The following is a 19219-nucleotide window of genomic DNA, read 5'->3' as shown; positions in this document are numbered from 1 at the left end:
ATACCCCTACATGAAAAAGTGATTTTGAAGTTAAAAACGCAAGATATTTGCTTTAATTCTTTGGAATTCTCGAGGACAACTTAATCGGCAGCATTTTGATCTGAAGGAAAGGAGTATTTACACACAACGTAAATAATTATCGAAGTCGATTATTAGCTATCTTGCAGCCGCGTTCTATTTGTGTTAACAATAGTAGCGAAATCATTTACAATCAAAGGCAAAGTTTCGGTGAACATTGATCTCAGGCTATCCATTTATTCATTATATATCTTATTTAAAGAAGGCCAAACTTAAAGTTTACCCGGCATTTTCAAAATTGCACAATCCTATAAACCTCAGCCGGGCTAACATCGATGAAGTAAAAAATTAAGGTTCCAAGAAGTCTCAGTCCTTTGGCTCATATTTTGGTAGGTGTTGAAAGCTTGGCTTCCAGGCTTTGTAAAATTATAGTAATTGCATGTGTCAATAACAAATATTAAAAATGAGTTAATACGCTGCAATGATTTGAGAAAACGTTCATTATTCATGTGGCTTTGTATTTTGATTATCTCATCTTCTTCACCACGCAAGGTATCTCAAATATCTTTTTAGAAATTATAGAGACTGAACTTGCATCACATTTAATCGTTTATCGACTCTACTTTTTTCCTCTCACTGGTCGGTCAAACAGACACACAACTTGGTTTTATTATTTCATTGAATGTCTGGATCATTATAACAACAGTCCTCGCGGCTTATGAAACGGGCATCTATACATTTCTTCCAAACAGTTAATTAGCTTGTGATCATTGTCAGTTGAATTTGTGATCCATGGATACACTGCGTTAAGAGAACTAACATTATTGAACGAACGATATTTCGAAAAGAATAAGATGGGATTACATTCATTTTGTCTCTGCTCAGGAATCATCTGAGCACTGTACAGGAAATTTTAATTCTGCAAGAGAAAGGGAGAGTGAATTAGGAGAGATTTGAATAAATCACTATCATTTATAATGGTTTTTTTTATATGTAATTTAATATTGTAATAGAGATGTACATGTTCTTACCCAGTTGCGTATAGTGGAAGTGGTGTAACACAGCATAATGTGGAAAGATGGACAGGACATCTTGGCTTCGGGTACTGCATCTTTCTTTATTGTAAAGAAATTTTGAACTTAATCAGTTTATTGATTGTTTTATGCAAAGTAAGAGCGCGAAATAGACTCAGCAGATGCTGAGCGGTTGCTAATTTAGCAATGGAAGCCCTGTTTGCTTTCGTAACCGCCACGTGGCGAAATGTTACCGCTACAATTAAGTAACACACAATGTAGAAGTGTTCTTCGCAAATTTAAGAGCTAGTGTTTACAATGTAGATCAATCCGACAATCAAATTTGAAGTATGTTGTGTCATCGTCGAGGAAATTTAGAACATCTAATATCTACTCTAAGAGCGGTGGTCTTTCTATATACACAAAGCCCCGTGGGAAATGCATTGCGGCCTTTGCTTTGGAACCAATAGTAGTAAATCAGCACATCCATACAAACATAAATGAACTTTCTCTAGTCTCCCAGTTACAGAGTAGCTCCCGAATGTTATTATCTTAGAGCTAACTACATTAACAACTGATTATTATAACGAGTTAATTCTATGAACCGTTTTTTGAGTCTTAAACTCAGTCTTCTTGCGGTTGTTAAGTCAAAGCGTATTGAAACATTGAAATCGTAAACTGTCCTCCTATTTAAAACATTATCAAATGTCATCGATAGAGGAGTAGATAGATATCAAAGCCCATGCGAGCAAAAAATGAAAAAGCGATTCGCCAATATATAGCTGCCCTCGTAAACATTGTTCTTCAGCATCTTGCCAAATGTGCACTGTGCTAAAATCAGGTGCTTTATTTACCTGTTATTTCATCGTCGTTTTCGGTTGGTCTTTTCCTCTTACGTAAAATAGGCCAAGGAGGAAAGCAGCGGAGTATTACTCTCCATCCACCCATTTTCAAGCTCCAAGTTTACGTGATGAGATGAGGCTTTTATGGGTGTGGCAGACCATTATGCGGAAATCTAGAACGAGATTTAGACAGAGATAACAAACAATGGTTTGATTGTCCTCTCTCAGATGACAATGGCCACTGATTTAACTTTGCAGACGCATTTTGATTGCAAACGTTCACTGAAGTTAATCTAAAAATGCTTATTATAATCTACATGTAGTTCAGGGAGTGGAATCGATCAGAAAATAATTCTGTGTTATCGTCTGATAATCATATAATACAGGAATTGTTTGTACTCGCTAGAGCAAAAGTTTCTGAGCACCCACCCATAAGTTTGTGAACATCAAAGAAAAGTTTTGAAAACACCACAGCAGAAATGAAATTGAAAATGGAAATAAGCCCCAAGCTCTTCTACCAGGTCTATGCGCCCATCTTCCCCTGCGAGAATGTGCCAAATATGTGTACAGCCTCCCGTGCAGATGATTCCACCCAAGATGCTCCTGATCTTTTCTCCAGTGGTATTCACTTCTTATTGCAGATTCCATTTTTCCTATTTTCCGTATTTCCTATTTTGTATTTTTCCACTTTTTATAGTATAATTAGCATATAATTTTCTTTTGAAGGGAACTTTACCAGAGTCATAACTTGCCTGATCTCTTAGATTGATCATTTTGAAGGTCGTTATATTGGTTTAGTTTATTTTCAATTTTGCAATGTCTTGGGGGAAGAAAGTTACCGCAATACTGCGTGGTTTGTCATCTAAAGGACTGGACACACCCCGGAAGTAAAAATTGGATAGGTCTCAGTTCCCGCTTTCACAGGCATAATTCCAAAACCGGGCACAATTTTAAGCATAATTTGCAGTGCTAGTACCATAATATGCTACTTTTACTGGCACAATCTATTCGGGCCTGGATATGCGTGGCCAGGAGAATGGGCTCCTGACGTAGTCTGATAATGAGATCCTTTAACAGCGAGCCTTTTGTCTCTTGTAAATTTTATATGTCAGTGGTAGGGAGCCACTAAATGGAGCATAATGCAAAATCATGAGCATAATTTTGAGCAGAATCAGGAGGAAGGGGTTGACTCAATTGTTTCCTGGTGTAAGCATCATTACAAGAGCTTCGCCTGGCTTGCTCAGTTTAGCAAGGGGACGCCATTAGTAGCGAATAAAGACAACTTAAACAGTACTTAAATTTAGACTGGCGTTTGCACTGTACTGAAAGATAAGAAGACATATATACAATAACATTCACTAGACTGTTATCGTGTATGACCTTCAGCTGCTGCGATAAGTCTGCGTTCTGTACTTACTTGGTGGACTGGGATAGAACCTTGGAGGGATATGTCTTGGCTAGAAATGGCTCCACGGAAGTGCGTCCACTTGAAGCAATTGTGGAGGAACGCATGATAGCATTCGCCACCTCTCTTGTGCTAGTGGCTTGTCGTATCTCTTTTAAGAAGGGAAGAAGCCCTTTGGGTCGCACCTTTTTTTATTTGGTGAAATATTCTGTAAGTAAATTATTACACAAGAAGCTCACTAGGATACAAGCCCTCCCTAATCACATCTACAATTAAAAATTCCTAAACGGAATCGGGTAGCTCATTTCATGAAGACCCCTCGATACCATTCACAACAGTGGTTCTTAAACAAGGCGGTTGACAGAAGAATTCGATTTCTTTCATTATTTGACCAGGACCTCGTCAATCTCATCCCTAAAACCTGTAGGTAGAGAATGGGGGAATTCGTTTTCTTTATTAGATAAAGGATCGAACTTCTCCAGGAAAAACAAAGTTCATTTGAAAATATTCACACGATCTACTAAAACTGAAATTGCAGACCTGCAAGTTCTTTGAAACTCCGTTACTTAAAAAGATCATTTTCCATTACATCTTTCCCATAGACGGTTTACGATTTCATTAACATGCAGCAAAAAAGACTGCCACACTGTGACGGAAGGCATAAACGCAAATTGTGAGAAAGGTTTGAATGTGTCTATTAATTGACGTCACAGAGACTAATCCATTAAACCTAATTGATGTTGCTCGCGCGGTTTTCTACTCGTCAATCGGTGAAATTAGATGACGTTTCCTTACTAAACCTGTTTCCGAGGTCACTCAAAAAATCTTAACCAATCATAGGAAAATGAACAATGACTCCTAGGCGGTCAGTGATCAAATGACCACACAGATGAAACGCTTTCTGATAAAAATAACAATGCTTTTTATCAAAATGTTTTTGATCACCAGTAAAGTAACTTAAATTTATCTTTTACGTTAATGAATGGTAAAGGCGTTAGGTCAAAAAGCTGTTACAACTATTCGTATTCTTCAGTTATGGCTGGCTTGTCTAAAAAGCCAAAAAAATTTACCTGAGGGTGCGATAACTCGTCAAAACCCTCTAAAACTGAGCGAATGATGAAAGAAGGCTTTGCGATTCACTGATTAGAGGTTTTTCAGAAATCCTCTTAATCAATATCATTAGGCCTATTTTCATGGTTTTATTTGTTGACCTCTCAGAATCAATCAAATCAGCAGCTAAATATCAATGAACCCTTTCCTACTTCGTCGTCTTTAAGGGTGTTAATTCTTGATCCTATGGTCTTTGACGTAAGCCATTCGCGGAAGACGAAAAGTATTTCAGATTCATGCTCAATTAAACTTGTCTCCTCTTCGAAAATTAATGTAGAAAACTGCAAAGTAATTTACAACATATTAATCCGTATACAAAGTATTTTATGATTTCTCCAAACGTTCATATCTCAACTTTTTTTCTTCGAGGTGTTTACTTCCGTTATTTTCATTTCTGTTGCTTTTGTCTGATATATGTCTTGTTCCCATGGTGTTTGCGTGTTCGGAAATTTTATCATGGAATTACATGACTCACTTTTAATGTGTCCACCACGGCTGTCACTTATCGTTTGCGACGACAGCGAATTTAAGCTCGTTAGTCGTCTTAGTATGTTGCCGAACGGTTGTTTGTGGACTTGTACACAATTCAATTGATCAGTTAATAATAATGATGAATGATAATAGAGATGATGATGACGATGATGCTGATGACAATAATGTTTATGAGAGACATGATGGCTATTACAATGTTAGCTTACCAGTGCTTTTATCAAAAAGGGATCTGGTGAAAATGATTACAAAGGACTCTACAAAACTTTCTTAAAAATGATACAACAGAGTTGCACTTATTTAAAGGTCCAAATTGCAAGTAGACTGTGAACAGCTTTCGATCCGTGAAAAGTAGGATGCTCTTTTCTGAATCTCTTTTCACACTCTCGGGTGCAGCCTTAATCATAACTAGTGCATATAAGATTGCGTGAGTGGGGCTATTTAAATAATGAATTTGATACCGAGCAAGATTGCAGACTTAGATGTTGATATCGATACTATGACGTCATTTAGCAAAATTGTTTGTCACCTGACCTATTTGACAAAATACAGGGTTGCCTCACCCTGTATAGATAGGAGTTCCCCGGAGCAGATGAGCACATACAGGACAATCTTCAGACAAAGGAAACTGGATGGTGGACTATAGAATCGAAAATGACCGTAATTCATTTGCCTCGAACATAAGACTCACAAACATGACAAAGGACTCCTATAAAAACCATGATGAGGCTCTGATAAGACTGAACCTATTAACTTAATGCAACAGAAGAACCAGTCATATAGGTCTTTAACTCAGTAAGAGTCCTCGTTCTCTTGTCAGCAGGAAAAAGCCAAGCCTATTTAGAATCAACAGTTTTCGCGTAGACTCTCGTCATGCAATTACTCTTTTTATTACATCCATTTTGAAAACACTGGTGGTCCCTGTAACCTGATTGGCTCTAAATGGTGCGATTTATTCACGAATCGCACCATTTTTCGCTTTAAATCCCATCTTTTTCTCAGCCAATGAGGAGGCTACTTTAAAAACAAAACAACCGATCAGATTTCAAGGCTTGTTTAAAGTAACCAATCAAATTGGAGGAAAATGAAAGACAAAGAGTATCATATGGCAAGTTTTGCAACCTTTTTTTCCAAAACCCTTACTTTCCCCCCCAAAAAATGGATGAATTTAATTTCAAACCAGCTCAGTACTGCATCAATAAAATTGTCCTGTATTTGGGCTATTTCAAAATGGATGTAATAAAGTGGTAGTTGAACTGAGTGGAGTGCAATTTTGGTCTAAAATCATACTTGTGACTTTGAAATCACGCGTATGATTTCAGCCTTAATAATATACATGAAAAAATCATTCAGTTCTGATTGATTAAGATAAATGCAGTTTTCAGGTAATTCAGTGCAGAAGAAAATTAACTCAGTGCAGAAGAGAATTAATTCAGTGCAGAAGAGAATTAATTCAGTGCAGAAGAGAATTAATTCAGTGCAGAAGAGAATTAATTCAGTGCAGAAGAGAATTAATTCAGAGCAGAAGAGGGTTAATTCACCGCAAAGAAAGTATCAGACATTCTGATTGGTCAATAATCAAGGAAACTCACAAACAGCCAATCAAATGCGAGCCTTAGATGTCGCAACAAAATTTGAAAATTTGCGGCCAGCGTTTTAGGTAGGTTTTCTTTCGCCACCGAGGCTGAAAAACAGCTCAAACAACGAAAACACTGTAAAAAGCACTGTGATTTGGTTGTCGGTTTGGAAAAAGTGGTGTTTAGAGAAAGGAATTGCTAAGGAAATCGAAAATTAGGAGCCGACCCAGCTTAACACTTTGCTCGAGCGATCCAACGCCGAAATTAAAACAAACATGGTTAAACCTCGGAAACGACGATTCCATTTCATCGAAAATGAGGCGAACACAAACTGAACAATTCCTTGAACTGTTTAGCCGGACTTTGAACTTTTTTGCGCCTTAATTTTTTCAAAGACCACAAATTGCACTCGCCTTACGGGCTCGTACAATTTTGTTAGTCTTTAAAAAATTTACTTGTGTTTATTTATTCCAGATTGCACTCGAAATCATGTGGTTACTTAGACAAATGCCACTCCACTCAGTTCAATTACCATTATGAATCACGGTTATTATCTAAGTGATGCTCGCTCCCACCACCTTTTACGTAACTTGTTGAAAGTCCACAATTAATTCAAAACTTGTTATGGAGATATGGTACATTGCGTCTGTATTTACATTCAATGAAAAGATATTGAAGTTGACACCAACAAACTTTGTAGCTATTCATTCAATAGGCTAGTTAACACGCCTCTAGGAAGGTTCATTTTTAAAAAAATTTATTAGTGAAAAACGGCCTTGACGAAGACAAAGAGAGTGCATAACAGCAAAATATACACAAACGTAATTAACTCTTCAGACGCGAACATGAAATGAATTTTAATTCTCACTGAAAATATTGCTTTGATAACTAAATGATTAGAAATTCAAAGTAATTTTCGTTTCTAAGGAGAACTTCGGACCAGAAAAGAATTTCAGGTTTTAACATCCTCTGTGGTTCAAGACTCTTTCCGAGCTTTAAGGTAAGTAAATTTTGTTCTGTTGGGGTTCAATTCAATGCTGCAGTTTTAGAGACCGTAGATTTCTCTGGACGATTATTAATCAACCAGTATATGTTCATTAACCGACTTCCGTGAGAGATCTTCAACAAAGACATTGTTTTCACAGGTAGTCTTTAATTTTCGTTATATTTCAATGCTAATTTGTTTTTGGGAAAGATTTAGGGAATTATTATTATCCGACTTATCGTAAAATAAGGTAAAATTGTTAACAAGGGAAATTAAGAGAGTGTCTCTGTAAGAGCGGTCCGGTCGATTTTGCTTGAGACACGGATTTCGCTCGTTTCTCGTGTGTTGTAAGACATTCATGTACCTATACTAAAACCACAATCAGTTTGATCGGATCTCTTTATTTTTCAGAGTTTTAAGGAAATTAAATTTCACTCGAGCGAAGGCTTGTTGTGACACTTTTCAAGACTTTAATTTCATACAACTTTAGAGGACAATTTACAAAAAACTACGGAACTCAGAAAAAAACAAATACCACAGCCATGTATATTAACTCTATCTTATCTATCGAGGCGACTTTCGTAAACATCATGTGTCAATCAAGGAAACAGGAAGACTTGAATGACACCTTATCGTTTCGCCTAAATCAAACACGCCAAAACCGATCAAATTCAAGGTAAATTTTTGAAAAAGTGAGGCGTTCTTAACTGATCCAACTAACATAGCGAGGAAGTAGGTGCCATAGAAAAGATAACTACAGAAAAAAACTTTGCGGCCCAACCTTTACGAGAACTTTATAACTCCGTGAACTTACCTAATTTTCGGCAATCTCCAAGTTTGGCCGCCATTTTGAGGGACTTGTCAACATGAAGCGTAACCAATATAAATTGGGCAGGTTAATCTAAAACCGTCAGAAATACATACGAAAGCAATTCAAATGAACTTTTCTTTCAATTCACGCGGCAAAATTTGAAATTGTTCGTTAAACTTACAATCCTCATGCGACCATTTCTTTCAACAATTCAAACACTACAACTAGTGTTCGAATTCCCCTCGTCGATTCCACCGCAAGAAATAACCTGTGCCACCCAAGCTTCGACTCGAATATGAAGTACGAATCAAGTAACATAACTGCTTCATCTTCGCGGCAATATCACGCTGGTATTTTGATTTTCCGATCGACAAGAACGGTGATCAGGAATAGATCGGTTTGTTTACCTCGTAAACGTGACCGCTGACCAGCCGCTAAGTGAAAACAGCATAGCGCGGGGTGGGGTGGTTGGCGGGCTTATCGTCATAAGATATTCGAATGCATGCTCAAAAAGCTTTAGGACTATCAGTCTAAACAGTGAAGGCATGCTTCGAGGTACAGACAATTTTTATTTTATTCTCATAACTTTCTCCTTTAAATTAGAACTGGTATTAATTAATAGAGTTATCAATATATTTTTAACCGGGCACCCATATAACCTTTTTGCTTGTCATCAGTGGTATAAAATAAAATGTCTTTTCCACCAGAACCTTTTATTTATGCCCCATTGCGCGGAATGAACACTATACTTAGAATGTTTGCTCTAAGTAATTTTTTCTGTTCCCAAGAATGTATGCAAAGTGATAGAGATTTGATTCATTCCACTGACACGTTCTTTTAAGTTATGGCGCGTGCAGGTTTTTTCTATCCAAAGTCGCGCGAGCAACACACCGGAATTGAAAATTCGTCGTAAAATCGCACGAACCTTAGAATGAGTTTAGGCAACTTTGACTTCTGGACTTAGGAAGTTCCTACTGGTTAGGAAGTTCCTATCGAAATCACGAAGCTCTCGATATTAATAAGGTGAATGAGCCAATTAAAATACTAGGTATATTTTTCACTTATGATCAGCGTAAAAGCAGAGAGCTTAACTTTGACCTTACTTTAAAGTCAATAAGAAAGTCCTTAAGTTGCTGGCAATGGAGAAACTTAACATTAATTGGTAAAATTCAATTAGTCAAAACATTTGCTATGCCTAAGTTTATGTATCGGGCCTCCTTTATCTCTTTTGATAAGGATATAATTAAAAGCATAAATTCTGTGATATTCAATTTCGTGTGGAGAGGCAAAGACAAAGTCAAAAGACTAGCCTTAATTAGTGAATACGAAGACGGTGGCCTCAAAATGCCTCACCCTGAATCTTTAATTAAAACTCAAAGAATTGTGTGTCTGGCAAGGTATTTAGATGATAATAGTAGTCCGTGGAAAGTTTTCTTGTCTCATTATCTTAAGAATGTAGGAACCAGTTTTCTGCTTCAGTGCAATTTCAATCCATCGCGCCTACCCTGTAAACTACCTTCTTTTTATAAAGAATGTCTTGAAGTTTTGTCTGACTTTAATGGCAATCACGATATAATAGCTACAAAACAGGACGTTTTAAATGTGACTATCTGGAACAACCAGAACCTCTTGATTAACAAGAAATCAATATACAACAAGAGAATAAAAGAAGCAGGTTTTGTGAAACTTGGAGATATTCTCTCAAATGACTCAAAATTAAAAAGGTGGGACGCTTTTAGAGAGAAAAATCTCTCCTTGTCAGATTACTTACTCCTACAAGGCATTTTTTCCGCCATTCCGCCTAACTGGAAACAGCTCCTTAACGTTGGAGAGAATAATAACAACCGAATTGACAAAACTGTTTCAGACGATGTTCAAGATATAACTAGAATGACTTCAAAATCAATCTATTCCACCCTGGTGAAACGAATCCAGATTTCTCCGACTGCCCAATCTAAGTTTAATTCCGTATACAATATTTCAGGTAATATAGACTGGAAAAATATTTATCTATTGCCGGGTCGAGTCACTCTTGACACTAGAACGAGAGCCTTTCAATACAAAATCTTAAATCGTATTCTCTACACCAATAAAATCCTATATAAAATGAATTTGGTTCCTTGTCCGATGTGTACCTTTTGTGGAGATCACGAAGAAACTCTTGAGCATCTTCTAATCAGCTGTACTTACACTAAAAACTTTTGGCTTTCGGTTATTTCTTGTTTAAATACTTACAATATGAAAATTGATAAGCTTGATGAGGTAACAATCCTCTTTGGTATTTCCGATAATATCCCTGGGAATTGTTTGTTAAATCACATAATCATTCTTGGAAAATATACCATTTATTCATGTCGTTGTAAAAATATCAAGCCGTCTGTATCCTTACTGAAGGCTAAAACATCTGAAACTCGGAAATTTGAATTTTTGATTGCAAAAAAGAATAAAAAAGAATCTATTCATTATAAAAAATGGGAAAACATGTTATTTTAACTCAATAGATGAGTATCGGCTATTAACAGTTATAGACGCAGTTGTATATACAGTCGTTCTACCAAAAAAGGAATTTGATGTAGAAGTATTTGTACAAATTAGGTTTATATTATTATATAACCACAACATAAATTAAATCTAGCCGACTGTGAATGTAATGTAACGCAGTATTTCGTAATTAGTGTTAGTGAGTAGCGTAAGCGTTAGTGTAATTAACTTTGTGTTTGTTTGTATTATTCTAGTATTTGTGCTTTAAGTGAAAATAAATTTAAAAAATTAAAAAATTAAAAAAAAAAAACTTTGACTTCTGGCGAGATTAAGAGGATGGTTCAAAGGACCCCTTGAGATTTTTTTCAGGACTATAACTGAGAATTGTTAATAACTATGATAATCGTCATCATTAGCGGACGGTGCTTTTTGCCCATTGTTGTCATCATTATCGTTATCACGCCGGAAGAAGTATAAAGCCGGCATGTCGCCTTACTTAGCTACACAGAAAATTGTTCTCTCTTTTGCTCCCCTTGGATCCTGGAAACTGTTACTATTAAGACGATCAACAAGAATGCCTTTATAATTATTGAAACTTTTGATTAACAGAATGTAGGAAAAATCGGTGGGGAGAGTTTTTCGCGTATCTTATAATCTAAACGATAGTTTTCAATAAAACAAATAACAATTCATTCAATTTACCTTAGTTGTCTCGTGTTTAAAAGTGGCGTTTCTGGGGACCGTAGATTCTTCTCTAATTCTTCTTGTCTCAGCCAAGACTCACTATCATCAACTTTTTTCTTGTGCTTCTTACGGCATGGGACACAGTGAGCTGAGGTAAGCTATTGCAAATTTCTCAGTTAAAGTAAAGCCCAGTAGCATCCATCAGGAATTAAAAACCGACATGCACTGTTTACTTTTATTATTATTCTTAATCAAATAAGGGGTGTTTTAGTCTGCAAATTTAATCATATCGGTTAATGAGAATCATACAAACTGAGGAAAACTGACCGCAAATGATTGTGAACCGTACGCATGAGTAAGTAGATTGCGTTGTCAGGTGATTTGATCTTCTACAAAAACATTATTGATTATCAACCGAGCAACTTTGTACATATGTATTTCCCTCTGTGATGAAAAGCACTTACACATAGATCTATTTTTTTTTTCAACGTGATGTGTACTTAAGTACCCTTCATCTAATAAAGAATTTCTTCTCTTTTCGAGCAGATATGTCACGTGACAAAAATAGATAACAGAAAATGTTAGTGAAGACCACCTGATTCAACTAGAATAATAACTCCAAACAGCTTTTGAACGTCCTGAGACATATGCAAGGTAATTACATCTCTGCCTTGGATACGCTTCCTGACACCATCATGATCAGGATACTGACGTGTTACCTTTGCACTTCTCCAAAACTTCCCCAGAGTGTAGCGATGCCTACAGCAAATCCACATTTTTTTGTTTATCCTCCTGAGCGAGGTGAAATAGGCCAATCCTTGCCAAGATTAGCTCATTTTCACTTAAAAACCTCTTTAGACAGGTGGCAGCTTATCAAATGATGTTTTACTTCGTCATTGTATTCAGACAGTCGTAGCAAACCACTTAAGCCACACGATGAACCAAAGTTTTTTCCCATCTTTGCTATTCAAAAAGCAGTCCTGAGACATAATGAACGTCTCGCTTGTGAACGACTTCTTCCTGTACTTGTAATTGTTTCCAACGCGATACAAGTTCGGGAGATCTAAAGGAACTCATTATAACTTTGTATATTCGATACGATTTCAATTTCCGCGTCAAAGGAGAAGCCTACTGTAATTCGTGAGTGGTCAGTGGTTACGCTAGTGAGGTAAAGAATGGGTTTGTGACTTTCTCATTCAATTGAAAGACTCGCGTCACTCTTATAAAATGGTTGAACGGAATACAGACTTCGAGTAGTCTCTTATTTTTCTTAAAGATAGTGAGGTCACGCGTATCCTGTGGGCATGGTGAATCCGAGTCTCGCGTCTTCGCCGCTCCACGCTCTCAGAGTTGGGCGAAGACAAGACAAGTTATTTCCGGTGCGATACAAGAGGTTCAGTGGTTATCTCGATTATCTAAACACATTTATTTACGTGGTAAAGATTTGTTTTTAAATCTATGAACTAATGCTAGTCCTATTTGGAACGAAGTGTATTTGAAATAAAAAGAATACTAAGTAAAACAAAAGTTGTCTGCAACACGAAGTATGCCTTCGCATTAAGACTGAGAATCCTAATGTTTATCGAATGTTCCCAAAAAACTTCTGAATCGAACTGTTTTCACTCAGCAGCAGGTCAGCGGTCACGTTTACGAGGTAAACAAACCGATCGATTCTTGATCACCGTTCTTGTCGATTGGAAAATCAAAATACCAGCGTCATATTGCCGCGAAGATAAAGCAGTTATGTTATTTGATTCGTACTTCACATTCGAGTCAAAGCTTGGGTGGCACAGGTTATTTCTTGCGGTGGAATCGACGAGGGGAATTCAGAAAGTTGTAGTGTTATTATTGTTGGAATAAATGGTCGCATGGGGATGGTAAGTTTAACAAACAATTTCAAATTTTGCCGCTTGAATTGAAAGTAAAGTTCATTTGAATTGCTTTCTTATATATTTCTGACGGTTTTAGATTAACCTGCTTGATTTATATCGGTTACGCTTCATGTTGACAAGTCCCTCAAAATGGCGGCCAAACTTGGAGATTGCCGAAAATTAGGTAAGTTCACTGAGTTATAAAGTTCTCGTAAAGGTTGGGCCGCAAAGTTTTTTTCTGTAGTTATCTTTTCTATGGCACCTACTTCCTCGCTATGTTAGTTGGATCAGTTAAGAACGCCTCACTTTTTCAAAAATTTACCTTGAATTTGATCGGTTTTGGCGTGTTTGATTTAGGCGAACCGATAAGGTGTCATTCAAGTCTTCCTGTTTCCTTGATTGACACGTGATCTTTACGAAAGTCGCCTCGATAGATAAGATAGAGTTAATATACATGGCTGTGGTATTTGTTTTTTTCTGAGTTCCGTAGTTTTTTGTAAATTGTCCTCTAAAGTTGTATGAAATTAAAGTCTTGAAAAGTGTCACAACAAGCCTTCGCTCGAGTGAAATTTAATTTCCATAAAACTCTGAAAAATAAAGAGATCCGATCAAACTGATTGTGGTTTTAGTATAGGTACATGAATGTCTTACAACACACGAGAAACGAGCGAAATCCGTGTCTCAAGCAAAATCGACCGGACCGCTCTTACAGAGACACTCTCTTAAGAGGTACATGTATACCCCATTTATGATTCCAAAACTATTTATAGATCTTGTGTTGATTTTTGCGTGAGGGGCTGAGAGCTGTCAGAACCTCAAACTCATTATTGTCACACAGAAGTCATTACCCATGGCACCCGTAATAAAAACATTGAGTAGATTAACAACTGTTAGAGACAGCTTTCCTTTTTCAATATATAAGTTGAACGTCTGCAACACGTTAAACATCTTTCGTTCTTAGTTTTCTTTCAATTTCCTCGTGTTTTAGTTTGTGTAGCTTTGCGGTGAAGTGATCGATTACATCGAGTACACATGATCGCGGTAACTCACGCTATATTCTGCTAGTTACTGATCTCCTAGTTAAGAGCTGGATGAGTCTTTATCATTCGAGGCATTATTTGATGGCTTCTGTGGTAAACTTTTACGGGGTTTCGTCAACTGTTCTCTGGTTCCCCTTTGACAAGTGATAGAGAGTTATAGTACACTCTTCTCGTCTAGTATAATTTGTATGGCCAAAATTCAATCGAGGGTTCCTCGTCCCAGTATTTTGGGAAACTACTCTATTTGAGAATCTTTTGCCTTAAAAATGACACACGTCAACGGTGAATAAACATTACCAACATGACCATATTGACATTGATATTTAATATGCGCTAATGACCCAGCTCATTCGGATAAAAGGACTGGATATTGTTGTCGTTCGTTATTTGCATTTAAAACGTGCGAAACCGAAAAAAGGAATGTAATTCCCAACAGCTGAGATGGCCGTTTTGTGGCACCGCATAAATGATTTCAACCAGTCTTCAAGATGATTTTCGCGAAGTTTTTGACTCCCATTTGGCTATATCGTGCACGTTTTGTGACTGATTTACCATCTTCTGAGTCTTTACAATATTCATTCAGCCTATCTGATTTAACCTGTTTTGAGGTGTTACAAATCTCGTTGGATTTTATCTTTCTTTGTTACGCTATTACCTTGTGAGCTATTTCGCTTCTGGTTTGGCTGGGTGAATCTTATTAGTCAGCTGAAATTTAGCGAAAAGTTAAATTTTATTACTTTCTTGGGCAAAGAAATTATCATATCTTGAATAAAACATTATGTTATCTTGTTGTGTTTTATAACAAAAAATACGAGTTATGAATTGTATTTGAACGATTCCATATTTTGATACCGTTAGTTTCCAGTGGCTGAAAAGATTAAAGTTGCGAATAGGTACTCCTCTTACTAATTTCATGCAATTTTGTTTAAGATGCGTGTGAATATTTCCAAACGATTCAGCTCTGACGTGATCGAAAACCCTGTTTCAATTTAGCAGCCTGTCGAATAATTGTTTTTATTCCTTATGCATCCTAAAAAATTCTGAAACCATATGTTGGAAAGTATGACGAACTTCTTTGATGTAAAAAAAAAAACAGTTTTATTATTCACCACATGGCCACATCATTTTATATCATCACTTTCAACTCAATTTTTTGGCATGAATGGCGTTGGGAAAAGAACGGCCGTAAGAAAAAGGTCGGTAACCAATTTCTCCAATTCCATCTTAATTCAAATAACCACATTTGAAGTCTTCAAAAGCGCTTTGCAGAAAAGGTTTTCAGGATCTTTGAGGCATAACAAAGAACAGCATATCATCCACTAAACAAAACCAGCTGTGTTGTTAAACAACCACAACGACCAAATTATTCTTAAAGTTGTGACACCTTATCAATTTTTTAATTTGCATGAATTTACCCGGTAAAGTTATCGCATGAAAAAAGGAAAATAGTCTGAGAGCAGTAAAATGTGAAACTTTACTTTAACTATCTTCATTAATATGACAATAGTTTGTAAGACTAAAAATAACCAGTGAATATGCGTTTGAATGGAGGGTGTGAAATTTAATCATGGCCAGTATGCAAGCCCCGACCACCTTTCTTCTGGTCGTTTTGATTTTTATTAAAATTTGGCCGACAAAAAGTTCGATCCATAGAAATTACCGCATGAGAATATAAACTGTTTATATTTTCTTGAATACTGAGAAAAGAGAAAATAATAGGACAGAGGCATCTGGTCCAAGTGAAGTGAAGCTGGCATATCGCGAGGCCTACTTATAGATTGTCGTACTCGGACCACCCCCAGGTGTGTGTTGACATGAATGAAAAATGAAAATTACGCCTAGAAATCAATGACGGTTACATATCCTGATAAAGCACGGGCTAAAAAAAATATTAACTAAATATTACGAATCCATTTTCTTTGTATAGACCTTCATAAGTTAAAACCATTGTATTGCAAAACCTCCTTATGCTACATATACGAGGCTACAGTGACGTTTCGCTAAACCCGAAACGAATGTTGGGTATTTGTTTCTTACAAATGTCACTCATCGCTTTTCGTTTCGCATATGGCCTTTCAGCCATCGAAAAGGAAAAGCATCCGTACGTCCTCTTTCAGTGAGCCCCTCGTCGCCTGTGAGTAAGATAAAAGTAATGAAATCCTCCCTCTCTATTTGTATCCAGAGATAAAATTAATATTTTACTTACCTCGTTTTCTCTATCCGTGCTGTTAGTGACTGAACCTCTTTTTTCCCGCTAAGGATTTATGGCCCGCACGATTCTCGCTTGAAAGAGATTGAAAGAGGATTGTATCGGCAATCAATTTTTTTGTGTCCATAGTTGAACTGTGTAAAGTAGAGCATAGTCTCCCACTTTTTAAAACTGCTCACAAGTGAAGTCTAGATCGTTGGAGACAGGTTAACTGAGGAGTAAATAATTATTTTTCTACCGAGCTATGCTATTTGAGGGACCCAAACTTTGTAAATTACGACTATCACATAATTAAAATTAAACTGTGTTACAAACTAATTCACTTTCCAATTTGCCAGGAACTGGAAAAATAAAGCGAATCCTGATCAGGTTTGTTTTATCCACTGAAAGAGTAAAGGCAGTTGCTAAAGTTAGAGAACAGCAGCCGCAGACACTGACTTCTCGGCCTCAAGGATGTCCGCAAACCTGACAGCACCAATGAATGGAACACAACCATCCAACTGCTTCAACCATGAAGCTAAAATAATCGGAACGTCCATCTTTCACTGTCTAATTTTTGTTGTGTCCCTGATCGGAAATATCACCATTGGAACTATTGTTTTCAAGACCAAATCCATGCAAAGACCAATCAATTTCTTTATTGTAAACATGGCTATGTCAGATCTGCTGTTTCCGATTTTCCAGTCTCCGTACATCGTAATAAACATTAACACCGGATCCTGGTTGATTGATGGTCATCTTGGACAAGCCTTGTGTAAGCTGAGGCCTTTCTTTCCAAATATCTCCGGTCTCGTATCTGTTCAGAGCCTGGTTTTGATAGCAGTGGATCGATTTGGAGCAGTAGTGTTTCCCCTCCGTTCCCCACTCATCAGTTCAAAGCAGTGCCGATTCTTTATTCTCGCCACTTGGATCATTGGTGCCGTTGTCCATATCCCAGACCTGTTGACCTTTAAACTTGTTGAGTCACCAGAACGGTTGTCATGTGAGCGCAAATGGAAAGGCACATTTGGGGAGTCCTTTCCTTTCCCAAATTACGGAGTGCCAATGCTCGTAGTATTCTGGTATTTCCCTTTGGTTTTGATTGCCACGCTTTACCTTGCAATTTTTTTAAAACTTAAATCCCAGAATATTCCAGGCGAGGAATCAGCCAACGCAAGAGCACAACATTTGAGGAGAGAGAGAAATGTGCTGAAGATGTCCATTGCCATCGTGTCAACATTCGCAGTATGCTGGATGCCCGTCACTATCCGGTGGTTGCTTCTCTTCTATCCACTAGACAGCACTATGACAGTGTCTTGTGGCTTCCAACATTTTGCAGACGTTGCCGTTTCTCTGGCTCACTTGAACTGTGCCATTAACCCTGTTATTTGTCTCATTTTCAGTGGAAATTATCGTCGAAGGCTTAAAAATCTACTGGGGTGCTGTCCTGCATGCACCAGGGCCAACCGTGAAGCTGCATAATATTCAGGTACAATAGAAGTTTGAATAAAGAAGGATCACGATGTTTTCAATTAAAATACAAGTACCGGCAATGGATCAACTGTGGTCTTAGTTAAACGTCATTAAGTAAAGCATAGTCTGCGCCCTTTAAGATTGATCATAGGTTAGTCTAAAACATTGAAAACAGGTTAACTTTGGTGAATAGATTTTGCCACTGGTATGATGTGGTATAACTCGAGGGACCCGAAATTTGTAAAATACATTTATCACATTCAAAACCTTGTAGCAAGCTCATTTACTCTTACTATATATAAATTTATTTAGTTCAATTGAGTTTAAAGTATTTTAGCATAACTCAATTAATGTCTTATAATAAAATAAAGTATTGTTTCTGTTGAATTTTCAGTTTTAATCATCTTCCTGGTCTTAAAACTCTGCTGACAGGTGCTGCTCTAGAGCCATTTCTTTCTGCATTTATAATTTTTCAACCCTCTAGGTCCAAAATTGGGCTCAAACTTAATCCTTTTGGTACAAAATAACGCCTGCTTTTCTGTCGTAAGCACTACACTACTATAAACTTATTTGGACTATGAATTAACCACTAAAAAAATTGCTTAAAGACGATGTCTCAAGGAGAATATTTCGACGAGAAGCCGATTAGCAAATGCGCGTGAAAAGTGGAAAGACGTTTACAAGCTGTGGATCTACCACACTAAATAGATGAGAGATAAGAAACTAATCATATAAGTGGCAAGTGTTCATTCGTAAATCCAGGAAATAACTACCTTTAGTTCTTGAGATGTTTAGCCAGATGTTTAGAATTACGTTCCCAGCTGGAAAGGAATATGGGCCCGCGCTCCTTTCCCTCGAACCTAGCCCGAACACGAGAAAGCGGCGGAAATCGAGCCTAGATGACTGCTGGATTATGAAATTGTAGGGTTAGAGCAGTAGGTAAACCGCCCCAGGTTGTCCTTAGTTCCGCTCCGGTGGTTTACATTGTTTTCCGAAGTCGTTGTTGATAACCAACCTATGAACCGACGAATGATTGCATTTGCATGCAGGTGTAGCATAATAGGTGCCTCAGAAAGTAAAAACTTCACTCACTGGGTTGGTTTAACACCTGCACCAACCAACAGACCCCTTGCCTTGTCTCCCTTCTGTAGAATATGAAAACCTTCATCCACTCGCTCTCTGGCCATTAAAACATACCAGACCTCTAACGTCTCAGTGCCTTTATCTTTATA

General features: G+C 37.3%; 1 protein-coding gene and 1 long non-coding RNA gene across 4 annotated transcripts; one reads left to right on the top strand and one right to left on the bottom strand.

Moving 5' to 3' along the window:
• Positions 1 to 619: 619 nt before the first annotated feature.
• On the bottom strand, positions 620 to 8660 carry LOC149038793 (uncharacterized). The gene is made up of 6 exons (XR_016180059.1): positions 8432 to 8660; positions 8254 to 8340; positions 3291 to 3486; positions 1886 to 2046; positions 1050 to 1133; positions 620 to 937 (listed from the first exon to the last, which is right to left on the bottom strand). It is a non-coding gene; the product is annotated as an uncharacterized LOC149038793 (long non-coding RNA).
• On the top strand, positions 7328 to 18374 carry LOC113677609 (QRFP-like peptide receptor). Of its 3 annotated transcripts, XM_089183613.1 has the most exons (3): positions 13067 to 13292; positions 13384 to 13470; positions 16874 to 18374. In XM_089183613.1, exons 2-3 carry the CDS (start codon positions 13437 to 13439, stop codon positions 17002 to 17004), a joined length of 165 nt encoding a protein of 54 aa, XP_089039739.1. In that variant the 5' UTR covers positions 13067 to 13292; positions 13384 to 13436; the 3' UTR covers positions 17005 to 18374. The 3 variants fall into 3 exon arrangements, with proteins under 3 accessions (XP_089039737.1, XP_089039739.1, XP_089039738.1); XM_089183611.1 differs by lacking the exons at positions 13067 to 13292; positions 13384 to 13470 and adding an exon at positions 7328 to 7454; XM_089183612.1 differs by lacking the exons at positions 13067 to 13292; positions 13384 to 13470 and adding an exon at positions 16410 to 16460.
• The last annotated feature ends 845 nt before the right edge of the window (positions 18375 to 19219 follow it).

Source organism: Pocillopora damicornis, chromosome 10 (genome assembly GCF_964200805.1).
Source record: "Pocillopora damicornis chromosome 10, jaPocDami1.2, whole genome shotgun sequence".
NCBI lineage: Eukaryota > Metazoa > Cnidaria > Anthozoa > Scleractinia > Pocilloporidae > Pocillopora > Pocillopora damicornis.
This window is presented reverse-complemented; position numbering and strand designations above follow the sequence as displayed.

What these genes read in the sequence shown, in the direction of transcription:
- LOC113677609 (XM_089183611.1), top strand. Translation starts at nt 16,989, where the DNA reads ATGTCCGCAAACCTGACAGCACCAATGAATGGAACACAACCATCCAAC.